This window comes from Antrostomus carolinensis, unplaced genomic scaffold (genome assembly GCF_000700745.2).
Source record: "Antrostomus carolinensis isolate BGI_N321 unplaced genomic scaffold, ASM70074v2 scaffold19426, whole genome shotgun sequence".
Lineage (NCBI taxonomy): Eukaryota > Metazoa > Chordata > Aves > Caprimulgiformes > Caprimulgidae > Antrostomus > Antrostomus carolinensis.
The window spans coordinates 26,579-43,160 of record NW_010324154.1 but is presented as its reverse complement, the minus strand read 5'-3'; the positions used below and the strand labels follow the sequence as shown (position 1 = coordinate 43,160).

Here is a 16,582-nt window from a genome sequence, read left to right as displayed (position 1 = left end):
CTTTTCTTTAGCAGCTTTGGTTTTAACTGGAGTGGAGGAATAATAAAATAAAAAATTACTAAAACATAATGTGAGAAGCCAACTGCTAAGGTAGCAGAAGAGTTAAAAGTGTTGCCCTTTTACAGCATCAAACAGTTTGTAGATAAATATCTCATTAGATCAGCTTGGAAAAATCAGAGACGTTGTCAAGCATGCAAGGCCTTTTTCAGCTTCTGGTAGTAGATGTTGCATTAAGTATGGTGGGACCTGCCTGAAGCACTACCCAGTTCTCAAAAATAAACCAGTGGCATCACAGATTCCAGGTTTTCCCCTGAAGAAGGCCTGATTAATTTTTCCCCACTATACTGCTTCACCTAGCTTAAGGAAAAACAAAATTAAAAAAAAAATATCCTGTCTTTAGGCTTATACAGCAATTCACACAGCAAAGAACCGTTTTACGCTATCGTACCACTTAGGACTGTGAAGTCCTCATTCTCATGTCCATGTCTTATTATTATGTAAAGATTCCAGTTGCAGCTTTGAGTGTTTGTTTTTAACTAAACACAAATTTTGTTCTTTATTTAAAATAAATAAATAAATAAATTCCATAGTTCTGTGATTTTTAACCAGATGCATTCCAATGTGTTTGTAATAAGCATAAAACTTCTTCCAAGTCTCTGATATTTTTAAATTTTACCAAAGTCTCTCTTCTGTATATGTCTGATGTATGAATAGTATTTCATTACCCAAGTAAAGTCAGTCTGCAGTAACTTTACTGGAACTCACAAAGACTTTGACATTAAATTTAAATTATTTTACTTTTCCTGGAAACCAGAGAGTTTATGACTTATGATGATAACTTCTACTTTTGCTTTTTGAGCTTGCCTTGATAGATAATCCCCAACTTGCTGATTAATACTCTCAGGATAATTTTAACATTAGAATATCTTTTATTTTAGACACTTTACTGAAAAAAAACCCATAGTTGCTATTCAGAGTACAGGTGTGTGCCACACAAGAGTTTGCAGATGTGTGCAACATATGAACTTCAACCAACCGCCTCTTTAAAACTTAATCATAAAAGTTATGCAATCTAGGAATGTCTTCTTGTTCTCCTTATTGAGATGTTAAAACTCCTTAGATTTACAAAATGAACAAAATAAGAAAAATCGCTTTGCTCCTACCTTGTAGACTACAAAGAATGAGAATACAGTAGCGCTGTAGAGAAACAGCAAGGATGAGGTGATGATCATGAAGATGAATTTTCCATTGCTGCGCTGCTTCTCTGCTCCTTTATTGAAAGGGAGTGTTAGAATAAAGGACAGTTGTTCTGATTCATATAATTTTCTTAAGATTCTGCATTTCAACCCCCTTCCTCTGAGGAATTAAAAAACCTTATACCCATCAGTATTTTCTGGTTCAATGTCAGTCTGAATTCCTTAGTGAGATCACTTTTATTTGTTTCCCTGAGTGTTTGCGAGGACAATGGAGACTTGTTATTTTTTATTATGAACCCCTCTACCCCCTTAGGGGTAGACAGAGAAGATAATCCAGTTTTCTGCTCTCGTAAAGAAATATCTGAATAAAGCTTACAGGCTTTTGTTCAGAAATGCAGTTAGATAAATGAAGGAAGGAATATAGGGAAGGTAATAATCCAGCTAGTTTTTTGGCTGTGGGTTTGGTTTTTGCTTTTTTGTTGAGGTTTTTTTTTCTGTTTTAGGCATGTAAAACTGAAATGTAGTTAATGAAGTCTCACCACTTAACTAGAAAGCAAATGATACAAAGGTTGAGAGCTAAAACATTTTTTCTCAATTTGGCACAGTGACTCCCCAGTTCTGAGACCCTGTACTCTGCTGCACATGTTTACACGAAATGTCAGTTTCTCTGCTTCTCATTTTTCTGTTGATACTTCCTTTCTGATAGCCATTAAGGTCTTGATGTAAGAGGATGTAGAGTGTGGTTAGATAAGATGAGTACAAAACTTCTTCCTTTTGTAGAATTCTAGACTCATTTGCATCATATGACAGAACAGTAATTAGCAAATGAGGTGGAAATGCTTATTTGTAGAATCCCTCCATGGTTTTACTGTTAATATTTTAATATAGTCATACTACTCCTAATGGTTTTGTTGGTATTTAAATCTTAAATGCCATTCTTGGAAGTGTAAATAGAGTATTTAGGAGAGATAATTTACTTCTTTTAAGGTGTTTCATTAAGAAGGAATGATCAACTGACCTGTTTTTGTTAGTACTGTTCCATCTCCTGTTTGTTTAGAAAGGGGTGAACTTGAATCCGTAAATGCTATTCCACAGATATAAACAGCATTGTCATCCACAGTCACATCATTGATCTGAAGTGAACTATTTTTTGGTGATAAATGTACTTTGTACTTCTGATGATCTCTGCATTCAGGAGTGCACAAATCCTCGTGTTCATTAGTTAAAAAGCGAAACCATAGGACTTGAGGTGGGGACGAGGAGCATCCGGAGGAGGAGAAAGCACATGTTAGGAACACAGTGTGCACGGAGTAGTCAGCTTCGTGAAATCTGGGTTGTGTTACGGTGACTTGGCAGGTATCTGTAATACCTGTTGAGAATAAACAATGGATAATGTGAGGGACAGGTAAAGAGCAAGGCACAAGGTAAAAAGAAGATAAGCTACTTCTGCTTCATTCAAGCAAAGGTGGGAGGAAAGGAAGAAAACCAACTCTGTTTCAAACTTGAAAATTTTAAGGTTGTTTCCAGCAAACTTTTATTTTAGATGATTCCTACGGCTTGCCCGTGTGTTCATTTAACAGTTTTACTTATGCGGTAGTGTGCTTAGCTTCCTGGGTTTTTGAAAAAATATAGAGAAAATTCATATATTTAAAAAAATGTGAATGTTTCCTTTGGCCCTGGAGAAGACCAAAAGAATCCTTCGTGTAGTACCCTGCCTCAGATTTAGACCTGAGTGTTTTGGGGATTTGCAGGGGTAGTGGGTGCGTGGGGGGGTGGGTGTTGTGTGACATAACTCTGGATGCTCACAGGAGTAGTTCTGCAAGGGTTTCTCTTCCCTCCGCTGCTCCTGGTGCAAGTCAGGTGAGGCAGCCTGATGGCAGGCAGTGGGAATGTTGTAAATGGAGATATTTATAATTTAGCAATTTCGTAACATTGATTAGAATTCATAATAGTTCCTAGACATTCTTACACTTCATCACGTGTGTTGACTCTGGGTTTCTAAGGATAATAACATTGCTTGTTAGTTCTGACATTTTACAATGTGTGCAGAGAAAACAGGAAGGTTAATCAGAGAAGAGAATTGTAATTAAGGAACTAAAATGTAAGGTTTAATGTGACTGGTCTGGGAGGATTTTTTTTAAGTCCTTCTTGAAGTTCATAATTTAAATACTATTTCAGTATATTTAATTTTATTAAAATAAATTGCTTATTTATTTAAATGATAGAACTGAGATTATTGCAGTGAAAACAAAGGTAGTAGCTTAACAACATCCTTTTCTACTTTCTAGAAAATAAATTAGAAAAAAAATAAACTAAAGTCTCTTAATGTACTGCTGATAGTCCACCATGGACAGGTGTATAAATTTTCTATCAGCATTGTCTCTTCATAATTTTTCTTACTGAGGTTTTTAGTGACCCAAATCCAAACAGATTCAGTGTCTGTAACTTCTACAGGAATAAAATGAAACTCTACTTCTGTGTCAGATCATCATCACAGCCATTCCATAGCAGCTACAGCAATCTGAAGACTGTAGTAATACAAGCTGTCGGTGTACTTGCACCCTGTGTGGTGAAAGGCAGTAGCTTGTGCTTCTGCAGTTGGTCCCCTTCTCTCTTCCACTTTACTCTAGGGCTCTGAGCGACTTTTCAGAGCAGAACTCCAGGGCTTCAGTTCATGTAGGCACTGCTTGTTGAACTTTCCAAACCCTCCTCCCACACAAGCAGAGCTGCACTGAAACCTGCTGCTGCTGGAGCATTCATTGCAGGGAAGTGCAGTAGGATTTGACACAGAAATTGTAGATTAAAGCAGCATTTCAGACTTCTGGAAGAAAAAGCATTTGCTAACATTTGTTTAATTTGGAACTTGTACGAAGATAGCAGAAATTAGCTTGATTCTCAGCAGAACTTTTTACTGTTCTTATTTTGTAGTTGTGTTGCAAATCATAACCACATTTTCAATCTTGTTTAACTGCTACCACATGGGAAAGTGAAAGAAGCTTGAAAAAAAGTCTTACCAGTACCGTACAGAATCCAGTCAAACGCCAGCATTAGCACGTTTTTGAATTTGTTGAAAGATGCCATTTCTTGTATCTCTCTGGAAATGATTCTGTTTGACGGAAGAGGAACTTAGGAAATCTTTGGAGTTGCAGAACGCTCTGAATCACAAGATTTAGAACTTCCTGTTTAGAAGGGTGTTTACTATTGCATTTAGCAAACTGGTTAAAGGTACAGACCAAATCAGAAACCATTTGTTATTTGTGGATGGAAATGACTCATGACTTGGAAAATGAGTGAAGAGTTTTAAATTTTGAACTTCTGAGAGTTATACTTATAAACCTTCAGGTTATTTAATTGGATATAACAAATGACAACACGTTTTCCAGCATGCTACAAGCGTTCAGCTTCTTAATTTTATATGACCCTAAGCAGTCTTTACTGTATCAACTGGTAGGTGGCCACTGGAGGAACAAAAATCCTGTAGCCATCCATTATAATATGGTGCTCCACTGGTGGCAGCTTTGCAGCAAATCATAATTTTTGACTTGCTGGCTCTATTTACCGTAATTACCTGAAGCCATCTTTGGCCAGACAGTGGGCATAAAGATTTTTATAATACTGAAAAAGATCTTAAAGAGTCTGCCTACATCTGCTGAACACCAGCCTCGCTAGTGGAAGTTCCTTGTGAGCCAGTCTTGGAACTGCCAGTTAAAAATGTAGCAAAAGATAACCTCAAGAAGGAGCTGTTTCTGAACAATAGGCAAAAACCTGAACTGATCTTGCAACAGCTCTATAAATGGCTTGTCAACCTCCTATTTGGAGTGGAATGGAATATGATCTGTGTAATATACTTTCTGTAAGAAAATACAACACACAATAAAGTTTTCTTTATAATTTAAACAAAACTGTTTTGTTTTCTCAGTAGGTGGCAAGTGGGAAAAGCCCTCAGAAGTTTTGGAAATCAAAGGGCACACTTGGGAAGAACAGGTGAATAGCCTGCCAGAAGTTTTCAGTAAAGCTGGTTTTGCCATAGAGGCTTTCACCAGACTGCCATACCTATGTGAAGGTGATATGTATAATGACTACTATGTACTAGATGATGCTGTCTTCGTCCTCAAGCCAGTGTAAGCGTGTATGAAGTAAAGCTCCAGAATCTAACCCAAGAAGCTGCCTCTGAAAGAGGAGTTTGATTTATGATTACTTAAAGAGAGGGAATTCGGGGATTGCCATACTAAACGAATACCATGTAAGAAATTTAAAGGCCAAAATACTAATGTATTTCTTTGTAGTGCGATTAGGAAAAAAAGGATGTTTTTTAAACAGACTCTTCAGTTGAGAATTTTTTTTTTACCAGCTCTTAAACCAACAATGCATTCTGCAATCCAGCAGTAATGGGGAATATTTTTTTATACTTACCTGCAACAGGGATCAGATCCAAACAAAAGCAATAGTCCTAATAATGGTGAAACTGATACAATGTGAACTGTTGTTAATCAAGTGAAATCTGGCAATAAAGTTACCCATTCAGTTCAAGGCTTGTTGAATATAAACTGTTGAAATGGATATTCTTCCATGCTAAGTTACTTTCTCTATTACTGTCATTCTTCACATGTTTTTAATCATGCTAATAAACTTTTTTTGAGATGACTTTTTGCATTAACTTTTGTGTTCATTTTTGTAACCATAGCCACGCTTGTCTGCAGCAACTGCGCTTTGTGTTGAGAATCAAACTCTCAGTAGCAGCACAACCTTGAGTTTATTTAAACAGCATTTAAGTATTGTTTAAAGGGATAACAGTCCACAAAAATATGTCACTTTTGGTTGGGTTTCCTTCATGTTCCTCTCAAAGCCTCATAAATCCTCATTGCTTTTGCATACGCCATTTTCCAGCTAAAGGGGTTGTGGTAGAACTTGCCAAAACTGCACTTTAAGCTGATGGGTTTAATAACAAACTTTCTAAGCAAGTTTTCAGCGTAAAAAAAACTTGCAGGCAGTTTCTTGCAAATTTTGTTGAGTTAAACTAAACTGCCTCTGAGGATCAGATTATAGGGACCTGATTTTGAAGGTTTTGGCAGCTTGGGACATTTTCTTCAGGAACAATAAATAAATGTTTTTTATTTTAACATGTCTTGTTTTAAAAACTCTGTTCAAAATGAATAATTTCTGGCAGTTGGGATATAACCGTTCCTTTAAAACAACAAGTGGCATCATAAGTGGTACAGAAACGGCAGGCATGTGACTTGCGTTGCTTGGGATTTAAGTGTGAAAGAGCTGAGAAACTTCATCTTTTATATCACCTGGTAAGTAAAGTAAGAACTGCATCTTCTGCTTTTTAAGTCTAAAAAAGTTGTACATTGTGTGTTTTGGGTTTTTTTAGTAGTAATGATTGGTGGTCTGATGCCAGGTAGGATGTTTCAGCATGTCTTTTTAGGTTTAACTTTGACTTCCTTTGCATGATGGTTAGTGATTTCTCTTGCTAATTTAATCGCCTTTCATTCTCAGTCATCTTTGTGAAATAGTAAGTATTCTGTAGTAGGGGGCGAGGGGTTTGACTGGTGGGTTTTTTCAGCAGTAACTCAGGCTCAGTATTACTCAGTTTCAGCATGTGCTGTTGGATTTTAGCACAGTACAATCAGATTTGGCTGTTGGAACAATGAGTTATGTATGCTTTGGAGTGAATCCGTTAACTTTTTTTTTTTACCTTCATTTGTATTCATCTCGTAGTGGGAAAATATGTTTATTAATGTGTAACAAATTTAGCTTCATGTAGCAAATATGTATTAAGACAAACTTCTTCAAAGATACTCAAGTGTTTCAATCTCACAGGTTAAAAATCACACAAGAGATTGTGTTTCACATCTCATATCTTTTAGACCCGTCACGTAGGACTTTGGTTTGTTTTAGCTTTGAGAGGTTTTGGGACAGAAGGTGCAATGTAAATAATGGAGTTTTTTCCTTATGATTTCCTATTTTGTCCCCTCTATTTAAACAAGTATTCTTACACTTGAGATGGGGAATTAAAACACTCATTAAAATGTGAGCAATAATGTGGAAAAGCTATGAGCAGAGTAAGCTTAAATTCTCAGGGACTTACTTAATCTTGCTGAACGAACAGAGTAGCCCCAAGGGACTGTACTTCTAGAACCCGTACTTCTAAAATCAGAGTCCTTTGCAAAGGAAGGGGCGCAGCATGGCTCACTGTGTCAGTGAAGGGACTTCTGCTTTCCAGACCTTGAGAGTGCATTTGTGTGCAGTTAATGTCTGCTCACACAGCCTTGTGCAAAGGAACTCTTTACTCCAGTAGTTGATTAAAGTGCCTGAATACTTTTAAGATGTCATGCAAGGGGACAAGTTCGGTGTCCAAATTAATTACTCCTGGGCTTGGGGAACCTGCCTCATCCCTCTGCTGTCCCTGTCCTGCTGCGGGTGACAGCGTGCAAGTCGCACCTCGGTGGTCTCTAATGTTTTGCCTTGGAGAGTAACTAAACTATCTGTTCTGTCAAGGTGGTGCTGGATGTGTTGCATCGCAGGAAAAAGATGCTGTACAAGGGCATGATTTAGTCGCAAACTTTCAACACAGAAAGTTGGAACAACTTTGTCTCACAGAAACCACAGCCCTCTTTCGCTGAGTGATCCCAGGTACAGTCAGTTCATATTCTGCTCCGAGGAGCCCAGGGCCCCCTGCCCGTGCTGGGGTGGGGAGGTGGGGGCGAGCAGGGCACTGGGCAGAACCAGCTTGGCCCTGCGTTTTTCCCCCACGCAACTCATTGATCTCCCTTCATCTTGGGAGGAGAAGCATCTGCCTGCTATGGGAGTCCCTCACCCTCTGAGCCCCCAGCAGAGGAGACTTTTCCCCTCCCCTCTGGCTGAAGGCTGGGTGCTGCTGGGCAGACACTTGAGGCTGCGAGGCGGTGCTGGTCCCAGTCCCTGCCCCCTGCTCTCGGGGTCCCTGGCTGCAGCCGCCCAGCTCATTGCACTGCGAGTGTGGGGAAGGAGGTGCACACAGCAGAGGCAGGTAAAGTGCTGTGGGGTCCTGGCTCTCCCCAAGAACCCACCATCTCTTCTCTTCTGCCTTCCTCTTACTTCTCTCTCTCCCTTTCCAGCCCAATCCCCTCGAGGGTTCCCTCACTGCATATAGGGCTTTTTTTCAGAGGTGCTGAGAGCCTGGCTGCAAGGGGGTGGATGAGAACGGGCGGTACAAGGGCTTATCAGCAAGACTTGTGATTATGAGGTTAGCTTTCTGGTTATCAAGCTTTAGATAAGGCAGCGGCTGCATCGGAGTGAGTGATAAAATGGCTAGGATTTCTTTACATGGAAGAGCAGCTGTTTAGGCAGCAAGAGGAGAAGGCAGTCTGGGAGTTCCCCATAACCAGACAGTCCTGCAAGGGTGACATCTCAGAGATCTGATCACAGCATATGCTGCTGTGGTGCAGGAATGGTCTCTGGGGAATTGCTGGATGGTGTCCGCAAGAGATCCCCACAGAGTGATTTGGGATTGTCTAAAAGCTGCAGTGAACTCCTGCAGACTAGTTTCACTGACAAAAAGAACTATTTCATCCCACAGATTGTCTTACCAAGCAGGGTTATTTCACAGCAGACTTTTTCTGTACCTGATAATTGTCTACTGGAGTTGGGATAAAAAAGCACTTTCCTTAGCATTTATTCTCCTTATGTATTAATTTAGCATGCTTTAATTAAAATACACTCTCTGATCAAAGCGAATGAGTTGGAATAAACAAATCAGGATTGACATTGGTATCGTTATTTAAACTATGCAGAGTAATCAAACCTTACTGCAAAATTAATAGGGCAGAGGCAGAAACAAACACAGTAAAGTTCATTGTCTAGGAAACCAGATACGTCTGAATGAGACATGTACTGTGGCACTCCCAAAAGAACAGCTGAAAGGGTTTCACTGTGTGCAAGAACAGGACAGAGGCAATAGCTTCTTAAAGTCTAATGTTTAAATTTTTCATCATCTATCAGTTTGAGTCAATTCTGTTACACGACTCAAGTTGAGTGTTTGCGATAGACTAAATTATTGCTAGAGGCTGTTGAAAGATGTTTTCATAAGTACCTTGCTGATACATGAGATTAAACAATCTGAAATAAGTCATTTGTATTTATCAGATGTTCAGATCTGTAACTCAAGTCATAGCAGAGAACTTTTTTTTGGGGGAAAAAAATAAAAGAGAGAATGGATCAAAATTCAGCAACAAGAAGAAATGCAGAAATTAAGTGTGGCTGCAGCTAAACCCTTGAAATGAAGGAAAGGGAGAGAAAACCTAACAAAGTCATCTCAAGGTCAGAGCGAAGTTGGCCAGTGGGGCCCTCTGTGTCATTTGTTAAAATCAAGGATTAATCCCAGTGTAAGAAGCTGCAGTCTGTAGAGCAGGGAATCATCTAATATCTCAGATTAATTAATTGTTTTACCTGTGGGGATGGTGACTCTCACAGCGGGACAGAGGGCCAGGTTGAGGGTGTAGAGGCAGAAAATCCTCTGCAGTAAACTTGGTGCAATGTGGATTAAAGCAGCTCATGGTCCTTGGCACTGCAGGGGGGACGTGGCTGCAGAAACACCTGTGTGAGCGAGACCTGCTCAGTCTCTGCTCCCTCTCCATCCCAATGCATTATTGTATCCTTGTCCTTCAGGAACTAGACCAAAAGCAACAAATTAATTTCATATAGGACAACTGTGAGACTGACAGTCTTTTCCGATGAGAATCAGTGACACCCTGGTGAAAAGCTCCAGCTATCCCCATCACTGCCCTTCCAGCTAATTTATCTTTCAGTGATCTTTATGCCACATAGCACAGGCCAGCAGGGATAGCCAGAGCTACTAAAATGTGTATTACCCTAGAAACTATGTCCTAGCTGATGGTGAAAAATTGATGGTACACTTGAGTGCAAAGACTAGAGCTTTGATCCCTCTAAATGAAGTGGTATGGTCTTGAACTCTGTTTCCCAAATGTGTCGCTTTCCCTCTGCTTCAGAAGGGCATAAGGACATTTTCCCCCCTTTTTGCATAGCAACAGCAGCAGAGGAGGGGAGCACTCCATCACCCTCCCTGCCTGGAGCACCCTGCACTGGCACGGGGCAAGCCAGAGGACCAGGCCTTCCCACTGTTTGACTTCAGAGGTCTGCAAATGGAGGGTCCCAGACCTGGTCTGCAGTAATCGAGCTAGCAAAAGCTTAGGGTTTGTTTGGAGCTTCTTTACTATTTCCTTTTTCACTCCCTCTTTTCTATTTTGTCTGAGTTTAAAAGGATTTGTTTGCTTGCTTTAACAAAACTTAATTGAAGTCATATTTAGGTGGAATGTGCCTTAGTATGGTTCTTCTTAGGAAGAAAATTGAAAGAGTTACTTGGTAAAAGGGAAATAAATCTGGTTGCACATGCACACTTGGTGGACTTCTATTTGCATAAAATATATCTCTATCCTGGAAAAAGATCTAAATTAAAAACTTGAGAGCAAGCACTTTTAGATCATTCTGATCTCGAACTGTACTACGTAACTTAGGCTGTCTCTGATTTATAGCTATGAAAGTTTTGGGTGAATATTGCCTTTTGACTCTTTTATTTTCCTTTTCCGTCCAAATATCTTCTGATTCTAATAAACACTAGAAGAAATGTCCAGACTTTTGGAGATATGTTTCTTATTGATATCAATGAATCATGCTGAGATTACACACAGTCAGGACTCTGAAGGTAAGACCACAAATCCTGTATGAGGGATGTATTTTCTGTGGATGGAAAAAACTGTGTAGTAAAATAGATACAGAACTGTTTAGTAACTAGGACCATATTCTCTGCTCTCTTGATTACATGGAGCTATGCCAGCAAAGAATTTAACCAAGATTGCTTATTATTTAATAGCCTTTTATTTTCACTGCTTTTCTGTAAATAGATTTAATCAAAACTGCATTAAATGCTTATAAATAAGTTATATGTGTATATATAGTTTCACTGCATACAATACATGTATTTTTGTATAACACAATTGAATGGTAAAACATTAAATCAGCTTTTTGTAACGCGATAATCTTTTACAGATTTGCCTCCATTATTACACAAAGCTGTGGTTAGTATTTTTATTTGATCTCTATCCTAACATTTTATATTATAATCTAAAAATAATAATTTATTACATACATTTATCATTTTTTCCTTAGGAGGAAGTAATAGCTGGGAAATATCTGAATGGTAATGTACAAAATTGTTCCCACTTATGCTTCTAAAAGGAATTAAAACGCATATCTCACCATAACTTTTTATATTCCATTTTTCATGTGCAGCCCTCCTTGATATACTTCATTTTCAGAGGTAATGTATTACTCTCACCATCTTGATTTTCAATATTATCTTGCACTTCAGATATGATCTGTTTCATTTCCACAAAAACTGGGACATTATGGATAGAATGAAATTGGCACGTATGATTACTTTGATTTAGATCTCCTGTGAGGAGTATTTCCTCTTAACAAAGAAAAAACTGTTTTTCACAATAAAGCAAAAAACATGCATAGAATGAGGCTGAGAATAAATACCTGCTACAGTTTTCAAAAGTTTTGATGATTAACTTTATTCATATGTTTCAGAATGGATTCTTAAGGAAATTAGGTGCAGGTCCAGCTCTCTGTCCGTTTTCCTCTTTCAGTCCTGCTCCATCCCCCATCCATTCCACTTCCTCCAGCTCCTGGCAACTTTTGAATTATTTGCTAATTTTGTCTAAATTTGAAAGAGCAATATAAGCCTCAAAGGCAATTCCATTCCTACATATTTTGAGAAAATCAATGGCTGTGTAAAGAAGACACACTGAAATTAATGACTCTGCTGAGGGAAAGGCAGCAGACATTAGTCACTGTACTTTCTTTCTACAAGCGGATCAGAACAGACATAATGGGGTGCCAGGAAGCACACCTATAGCTCCAAAGTAGCCACAGCACAGCTTGTCTCATGTCTGGAGATGATACTAATGGCAACGTGTTGGAAAATTGAGTTTATTGTGGGTGGTTGTGGAGTTACATTAAAAAACCAATAACTAATTCATTCTGTTCCTTATTGAACCACACATTTTCATTGCCTTAAATAGGTTGGCTATTAGTCTTGTTAGACCAAAAAGCTGAATACTTGTGTCATTATGGTGTTAGCAACACTGTTTGCTTTTCTTATTCTTGCTTTGTTTTATAATCTGCTATTTTACATTTTATATTATTTTACTGGTCCTGTTTTCTGTTACAGTTCTAATGTCTGGACAGCAGATATGCTTACAAAAGTCATGGCATATTTTCATGCCCAGGAAGTTATGTTTACTCTTAGCGGCCTACAGGTTTGTGACATTTAAAATGCATGAAAATTCTTATTTAAAAAGGAATGAAAAAAGCAGTCTACCTCTGTAGCCAAAACAAGGTTGTCAGTAGTAGAGATAACTAGCAGATCTACATTGTGGTAGGTAAGTAGGAAACAGGAATAGGTTTTTTGGTTTATCTTTTTCCCATAAGATTGCAGCAGAATGCAAGGCAGAAATAATAAGAAAGATCTTTTTGCTTCTCCTCTGATGGAAAGTGGCAATTAGGAGTTCTCAGGTTTAGTGATTGTTTCTGAATTGTGTATACACATTGGTATGTGTATTTCTCCACAAAATGGCAGGTTTCTTACAGATTTGGACTGTGGCTGTAGTTTGCACTGCTTCTGATGGAATAAGACGCTCCAGAGCATCCTACAAAATGCATCCACCTTTTAAGGCTCCTTTGAACTCTGTTCTTGTAAATTGTCAGTGTGGAAGTGACAGGAAAAAGTCATTGTTCTTTATCCCTGGTCATTATGAGTAGTTATGAGCTGGTTTAAGTGGAGCTGTAGCCTTCTAATCAAAACTAGACCCCCTCTCTCCTCCCTTGCACACACTCTGAAAAAGGGAAGTGTCAAATGTGCAATTTCTGAGCCTCAGGCATTCCCAAAAGCCCAGGGCCATGCAGCTCCACAGCACTCAAACCTTTTCCAAGGCTCCATTTCACTGTCACAGCTCATCCAAACCTACAGGAGACTAACACTGCCTCTTCCCTATTTGATTAGATTTATTAACAGTTTAAGGCTGTAATCAGACCTGGACCCCCTAGACAACAAGGACCTAACTATGTTAATATTTGTTGGTGGCAATGCAAGCTAAGCAAAGACAACAAAGAGCAATTTCAACTCAAATTCCAAACCAATTCTGAAATAATTCTGTCAGGAATTAGAAGGGATTTTACTCCCGTCTGGTGCTAATGAGCCTTACAGTGCTTTCTGTTCCAATGTTATAATTCCCCTTGGATTTTCAAAACGGGCACAAGATTGTTAACTGGTAATGCAGGTTGATGTGAGAGAGAATATTTTTGCCTTACAACCTGGTACAGAATTTTCCTCCCATCTAATTGCACATTTCCTTCCTTTTTTTAAGTAATAATCATATGCACACGGTCTCTGCCCTTTTTTAAAAGTTTCATTTTCACAGTTCTGCTGTGTGAGGCAGAAAAGCATTATTACTCTTGTTTTATGAACTGAGAAACTGAGGCATTTTTGTCAAATGGGTCACTGGAGAGGACTCGCTCACGAAGCCAAGAGTAGGATTTAAAAGTTCTTGTCTTTAAGAATTACTTTTATTTGTTGTTGACAACACAGACAATACAGGAGCTCAGCTCTTTACTCTCCTTAAGCCGAGATTTTCGGGGAGTAAAAGATGCCCTTGGTACAATAGTACGAGTTTTATGTATGTTACGCATATTTTTCTATACTTTAGACGTCCATAAAAAGTTACCTGAAGAACCTTTTATACCAGCCTAGGCAACTGCTATCCGAACTTCAACAGCTTGATCAGCAGCAGTTCCAAACTGCAATGAAGTATCTTTTCAACAGCAGAAAGGACCATCTTGTAAGTCACTTTGCACTTGTGAAGGATAAAAGCTTCTGTCAGTGTTATAGATAAATGGGAAAGGACCAGACTGGAGGTCTCGCAGTGCACACCATGCAGTTACTTAGCTGTCTTGGACTGGATGCTGGGAGCCCCACTCCTTAGGTTAGACTTTCTTAATTTAATTCTTGTTGTCTAAAAGTTTGGTGACAAGTCAGTCATCTGGATTTTCTCTGTAATCAGTGGAGAGAAATGCATCTCCAGAGAATGATTTACCTTCCACGCAACTATCTAAGGTAGGAAGGATCAGTTGTTCTCAGAGAGTATCTGCTTCTCTTCAGTGTCTAGAAAGAGAGCCAAAATGACTAAAGAAGGTGCAATCAGTTACCTTGTTAATTAGTTATGGGACTGTGTGAGCAAGTTGTTAGGCAGTTTGGAGGGGAGGCAGCGTAACATCATTTACTTGCCTCCATGGTGTGTTCTGTGTGTGCCTCATCTTAGAAGTCTCACTCCAAGTCAGTGAGTGCTACCCAGGGAGGACCGCCCTGCAGGGGGGATCTCCACTGCAGGGGTGGGATTGTAGCCCGATGTACTTGGTGCCTTCCCTGCCGGGACAAAGGGCCTTCTGCTGCCAAAGCACACAGGATAGGTGTGCAGCATGCACTGGGAGCCAGAGCAGTAGAGCAGAAGTCCTTACAATGAACTCTAAATTTTGTCTTCTCAAATGGCATACCCAGTTCTTCCAGGGCAGATAATATTGTATGAACAACGCACCAGGCCCGGGACTATCAGCTCTAAACAGGCTGTTCTGAACATGTCAACTTGTGAGACAGAGCAACCTAATAATCCATCCCCAGCCAGGGTGACTTTCTTCCCTGAGCTTGGTTCTTTGATGTTGCCTCATCTTCTGGAGGGGATGTTTGTAGTCATGGCTGCAAGAAATACTGCACAGGAAAAGGTCTGTTCTAGAGATGTCTGCATATTAAATTATGTATGAAATAATACCCATTTGATTCCAATGTCCTTTCATTTTCCAAGTAACTAATTCATTCATGAGAGCACACAGTATAACTTCAACCATTTGGATTATTTTTCTATTTTTCATTTTGATTTTGTCAAAAGATTCAAGTTGGTCTCTGGCCAACGCCAGAAAGGCATTATCTGAAGTAATGCAACCAGACAGTATTTTGCAGCTATTTTTCATGAGAACAGCACCATATTTTTTGTGGAGTGTTTTCTGTCAGGCCTCAAAATGAACAGTCTATGGAATTAATCAAAGACAAGTTCTTTTAACCTTTTGTTTCTTGCAGGAAATGGGAAATATTATTCTTGACTGGGACAAGACTAGAGAGAGAATTTTTCAAAGCCCAGGAGTAAACAGGACCTTGTTCCTTATAACACTGGATAAATGCTTTCTGGCTCTGAGTGCTTTGGACTGTGTGGATATCCTGAGCCAGGTTTTGCATGTGTCAGCAGTGAACTATCTCCAACCTGATGTCATTGGGAGCCTCCCAGACATTCCTCAGGAGGATGCTTTCAGAAACTTGTAAGCCATTTATTTTCCAGACACAACTAGTACTATGTAGTATTTGCTGACTGTATATGCTTTTAAAAAGAGATTACTATATGATCTCAGTCTATTTTCCACATATAGCTTTCTGCTTATATGTTACTGTTTCTAAAAACATTTGTCCATGTGTATCATTTAAAAAGAAATAAATAGTTAACTCATTAGTGAACTAACATGGCCTTGTATCACTTAGATCAACTGTATTCAAGGACCTCTATGACAAGACCTCAGCAAATACACAGAGAGCTCTGTATGGCTGGATGAAGCAGATTCTACAGAAATCCTATAACATGAGTGGTATGTTATATACAAAGTATTTTCTTCTTTCTTATCATAAGAGAAAAACAGTCAGCAAAGGCCTATCCATTCTATTGAATTGTTTCTTGAGTTTAACACGGGTCTGTTTAAGAGTAGCTGTCTTGTATGCCTTTGCTCCAGAATACAGTAAACATAATATACTTGTTACTCACAGCAGATAGTTCTGCAAAGATGCTTGCTCTTCATCTGTTCTGCACAGAGCTATAGGCAAGGTCTCTGTACTCAAGTCCATTTCCTAAGACTTAAATAGAATATAATTGTAGGTACTCTGCACAGGTGTGCTGTTCACCTCTGACCTCCTATTCAGACTAGAAAAATAGATCTGTCTGCACTGTTTAAAAATACAAAAGAAATGCAGGATGTTATGAAAGTTCTACTGCATGTGGCACTGACTCGTTCAGAAAAGGGACAAGATAGAAAAAAAGGTAATTAATTCTGATTTTATGCATTTTACCACATCTGTTTGCCTTGTTAATATGACTTTAACAGATGTGCCACAGCTGGGACAGTGCAGGGCAGGCTGCGCAAGGGGTCTGTAAAGTGACAGTGGCACTGGTGCATCAGAGTTGCATCAAGGTGCTTGGGCTTCACTGAACATCCCAGCAGTGCTGTTGTGG

General features: G+C 39.1%; 3 protein-coding genes across 3 annotated transcripts in view; 2 read left to right on the top strand and 1 right to left on the bottom strand.

The window, feature by feature from the left end:
• The window catches only part of IGSF6 (immunoglobulin superfamily member 6), a 6,594-nt gene extending 2,317 nt beyond the window's left edge, over positions 1-4,277 (bottom strand). The window contains exons 1-4 of the mRNA XM_010170838.1: positions 4,211-4,277; positions 2,215-2,565; positions 1,164-1,264; positions 1-26 (exon numbers count right to left, since the gene is read on the bottom strand). The exon at positions 1-26 is cut by the window's left edge and continues 49 nt beyond it. Of these exons, the coding sequence (XP_010169140.1) occupies positions 1-26; positions 1,164-1,264; positions 2,215-2,565; positions 4,211-4,277 (545 nt within the window). The remainder of the gene's footprint in view (positions 27-1,163; positions 1,265-2,214; positions 2,566-4,210) is intronic.
• The window catches only part of METTL9 (methyltransferase 9, His-X-His N1(pi)-histidine), a gene marked incomplete at its 5' end in the record, with an annotated part of 15,912 nt that extends 10,072 nt beyond the window's left edge, over positions 1-5,840 (top strand). The window contains one exon of the mRNA XM_029085661.1: positions 5,116-5,840. Coding sequence (XP_028941494.1) covers positions 5,116-5,321 — 206 coding nt within the window. The remainder of the gene's footprint in view (positions 1-5,115) is intronic.
• A 4,980-nt stretch (positions 5,841-10,820) lies between these two features.
• Positions 10,821-16,582, top strand: part of OTOA (otoancorin) — a 31,997-nt gene continuing 26,235 nt past the window's right edge. The window contains exons 1-8 of the mRNA XM_010170837.1: positions 10,821-10,899; positions 11,244-11,272; positions 11,364-11,394; positions 11,487-11,514; positions 12,433-12,520; positions 13,967-14,098; positions 15,388-15,623; positions 15,841-15,944. Coding sequence (XP_010169139.1) covers positions 10,821-10,899; positions 11,244-11,272; positions 11,364-11,394; positions 11,487-11,514; positions 12,433-12,520; positions 13,967-14,098; positions 15,388-15,623; positions 15,841-15,944 — 727 coding nt within the window. The remainder of the gene's footprint in view (positions 10,900-11,243; positions 11,273-11,363; positions 11,395-11,486; positions 11,515-12,432; positions 12,521-13,966; positions 14,099-15,387; positions 15,624-15,840; positions 15,945-16,582) is intronic.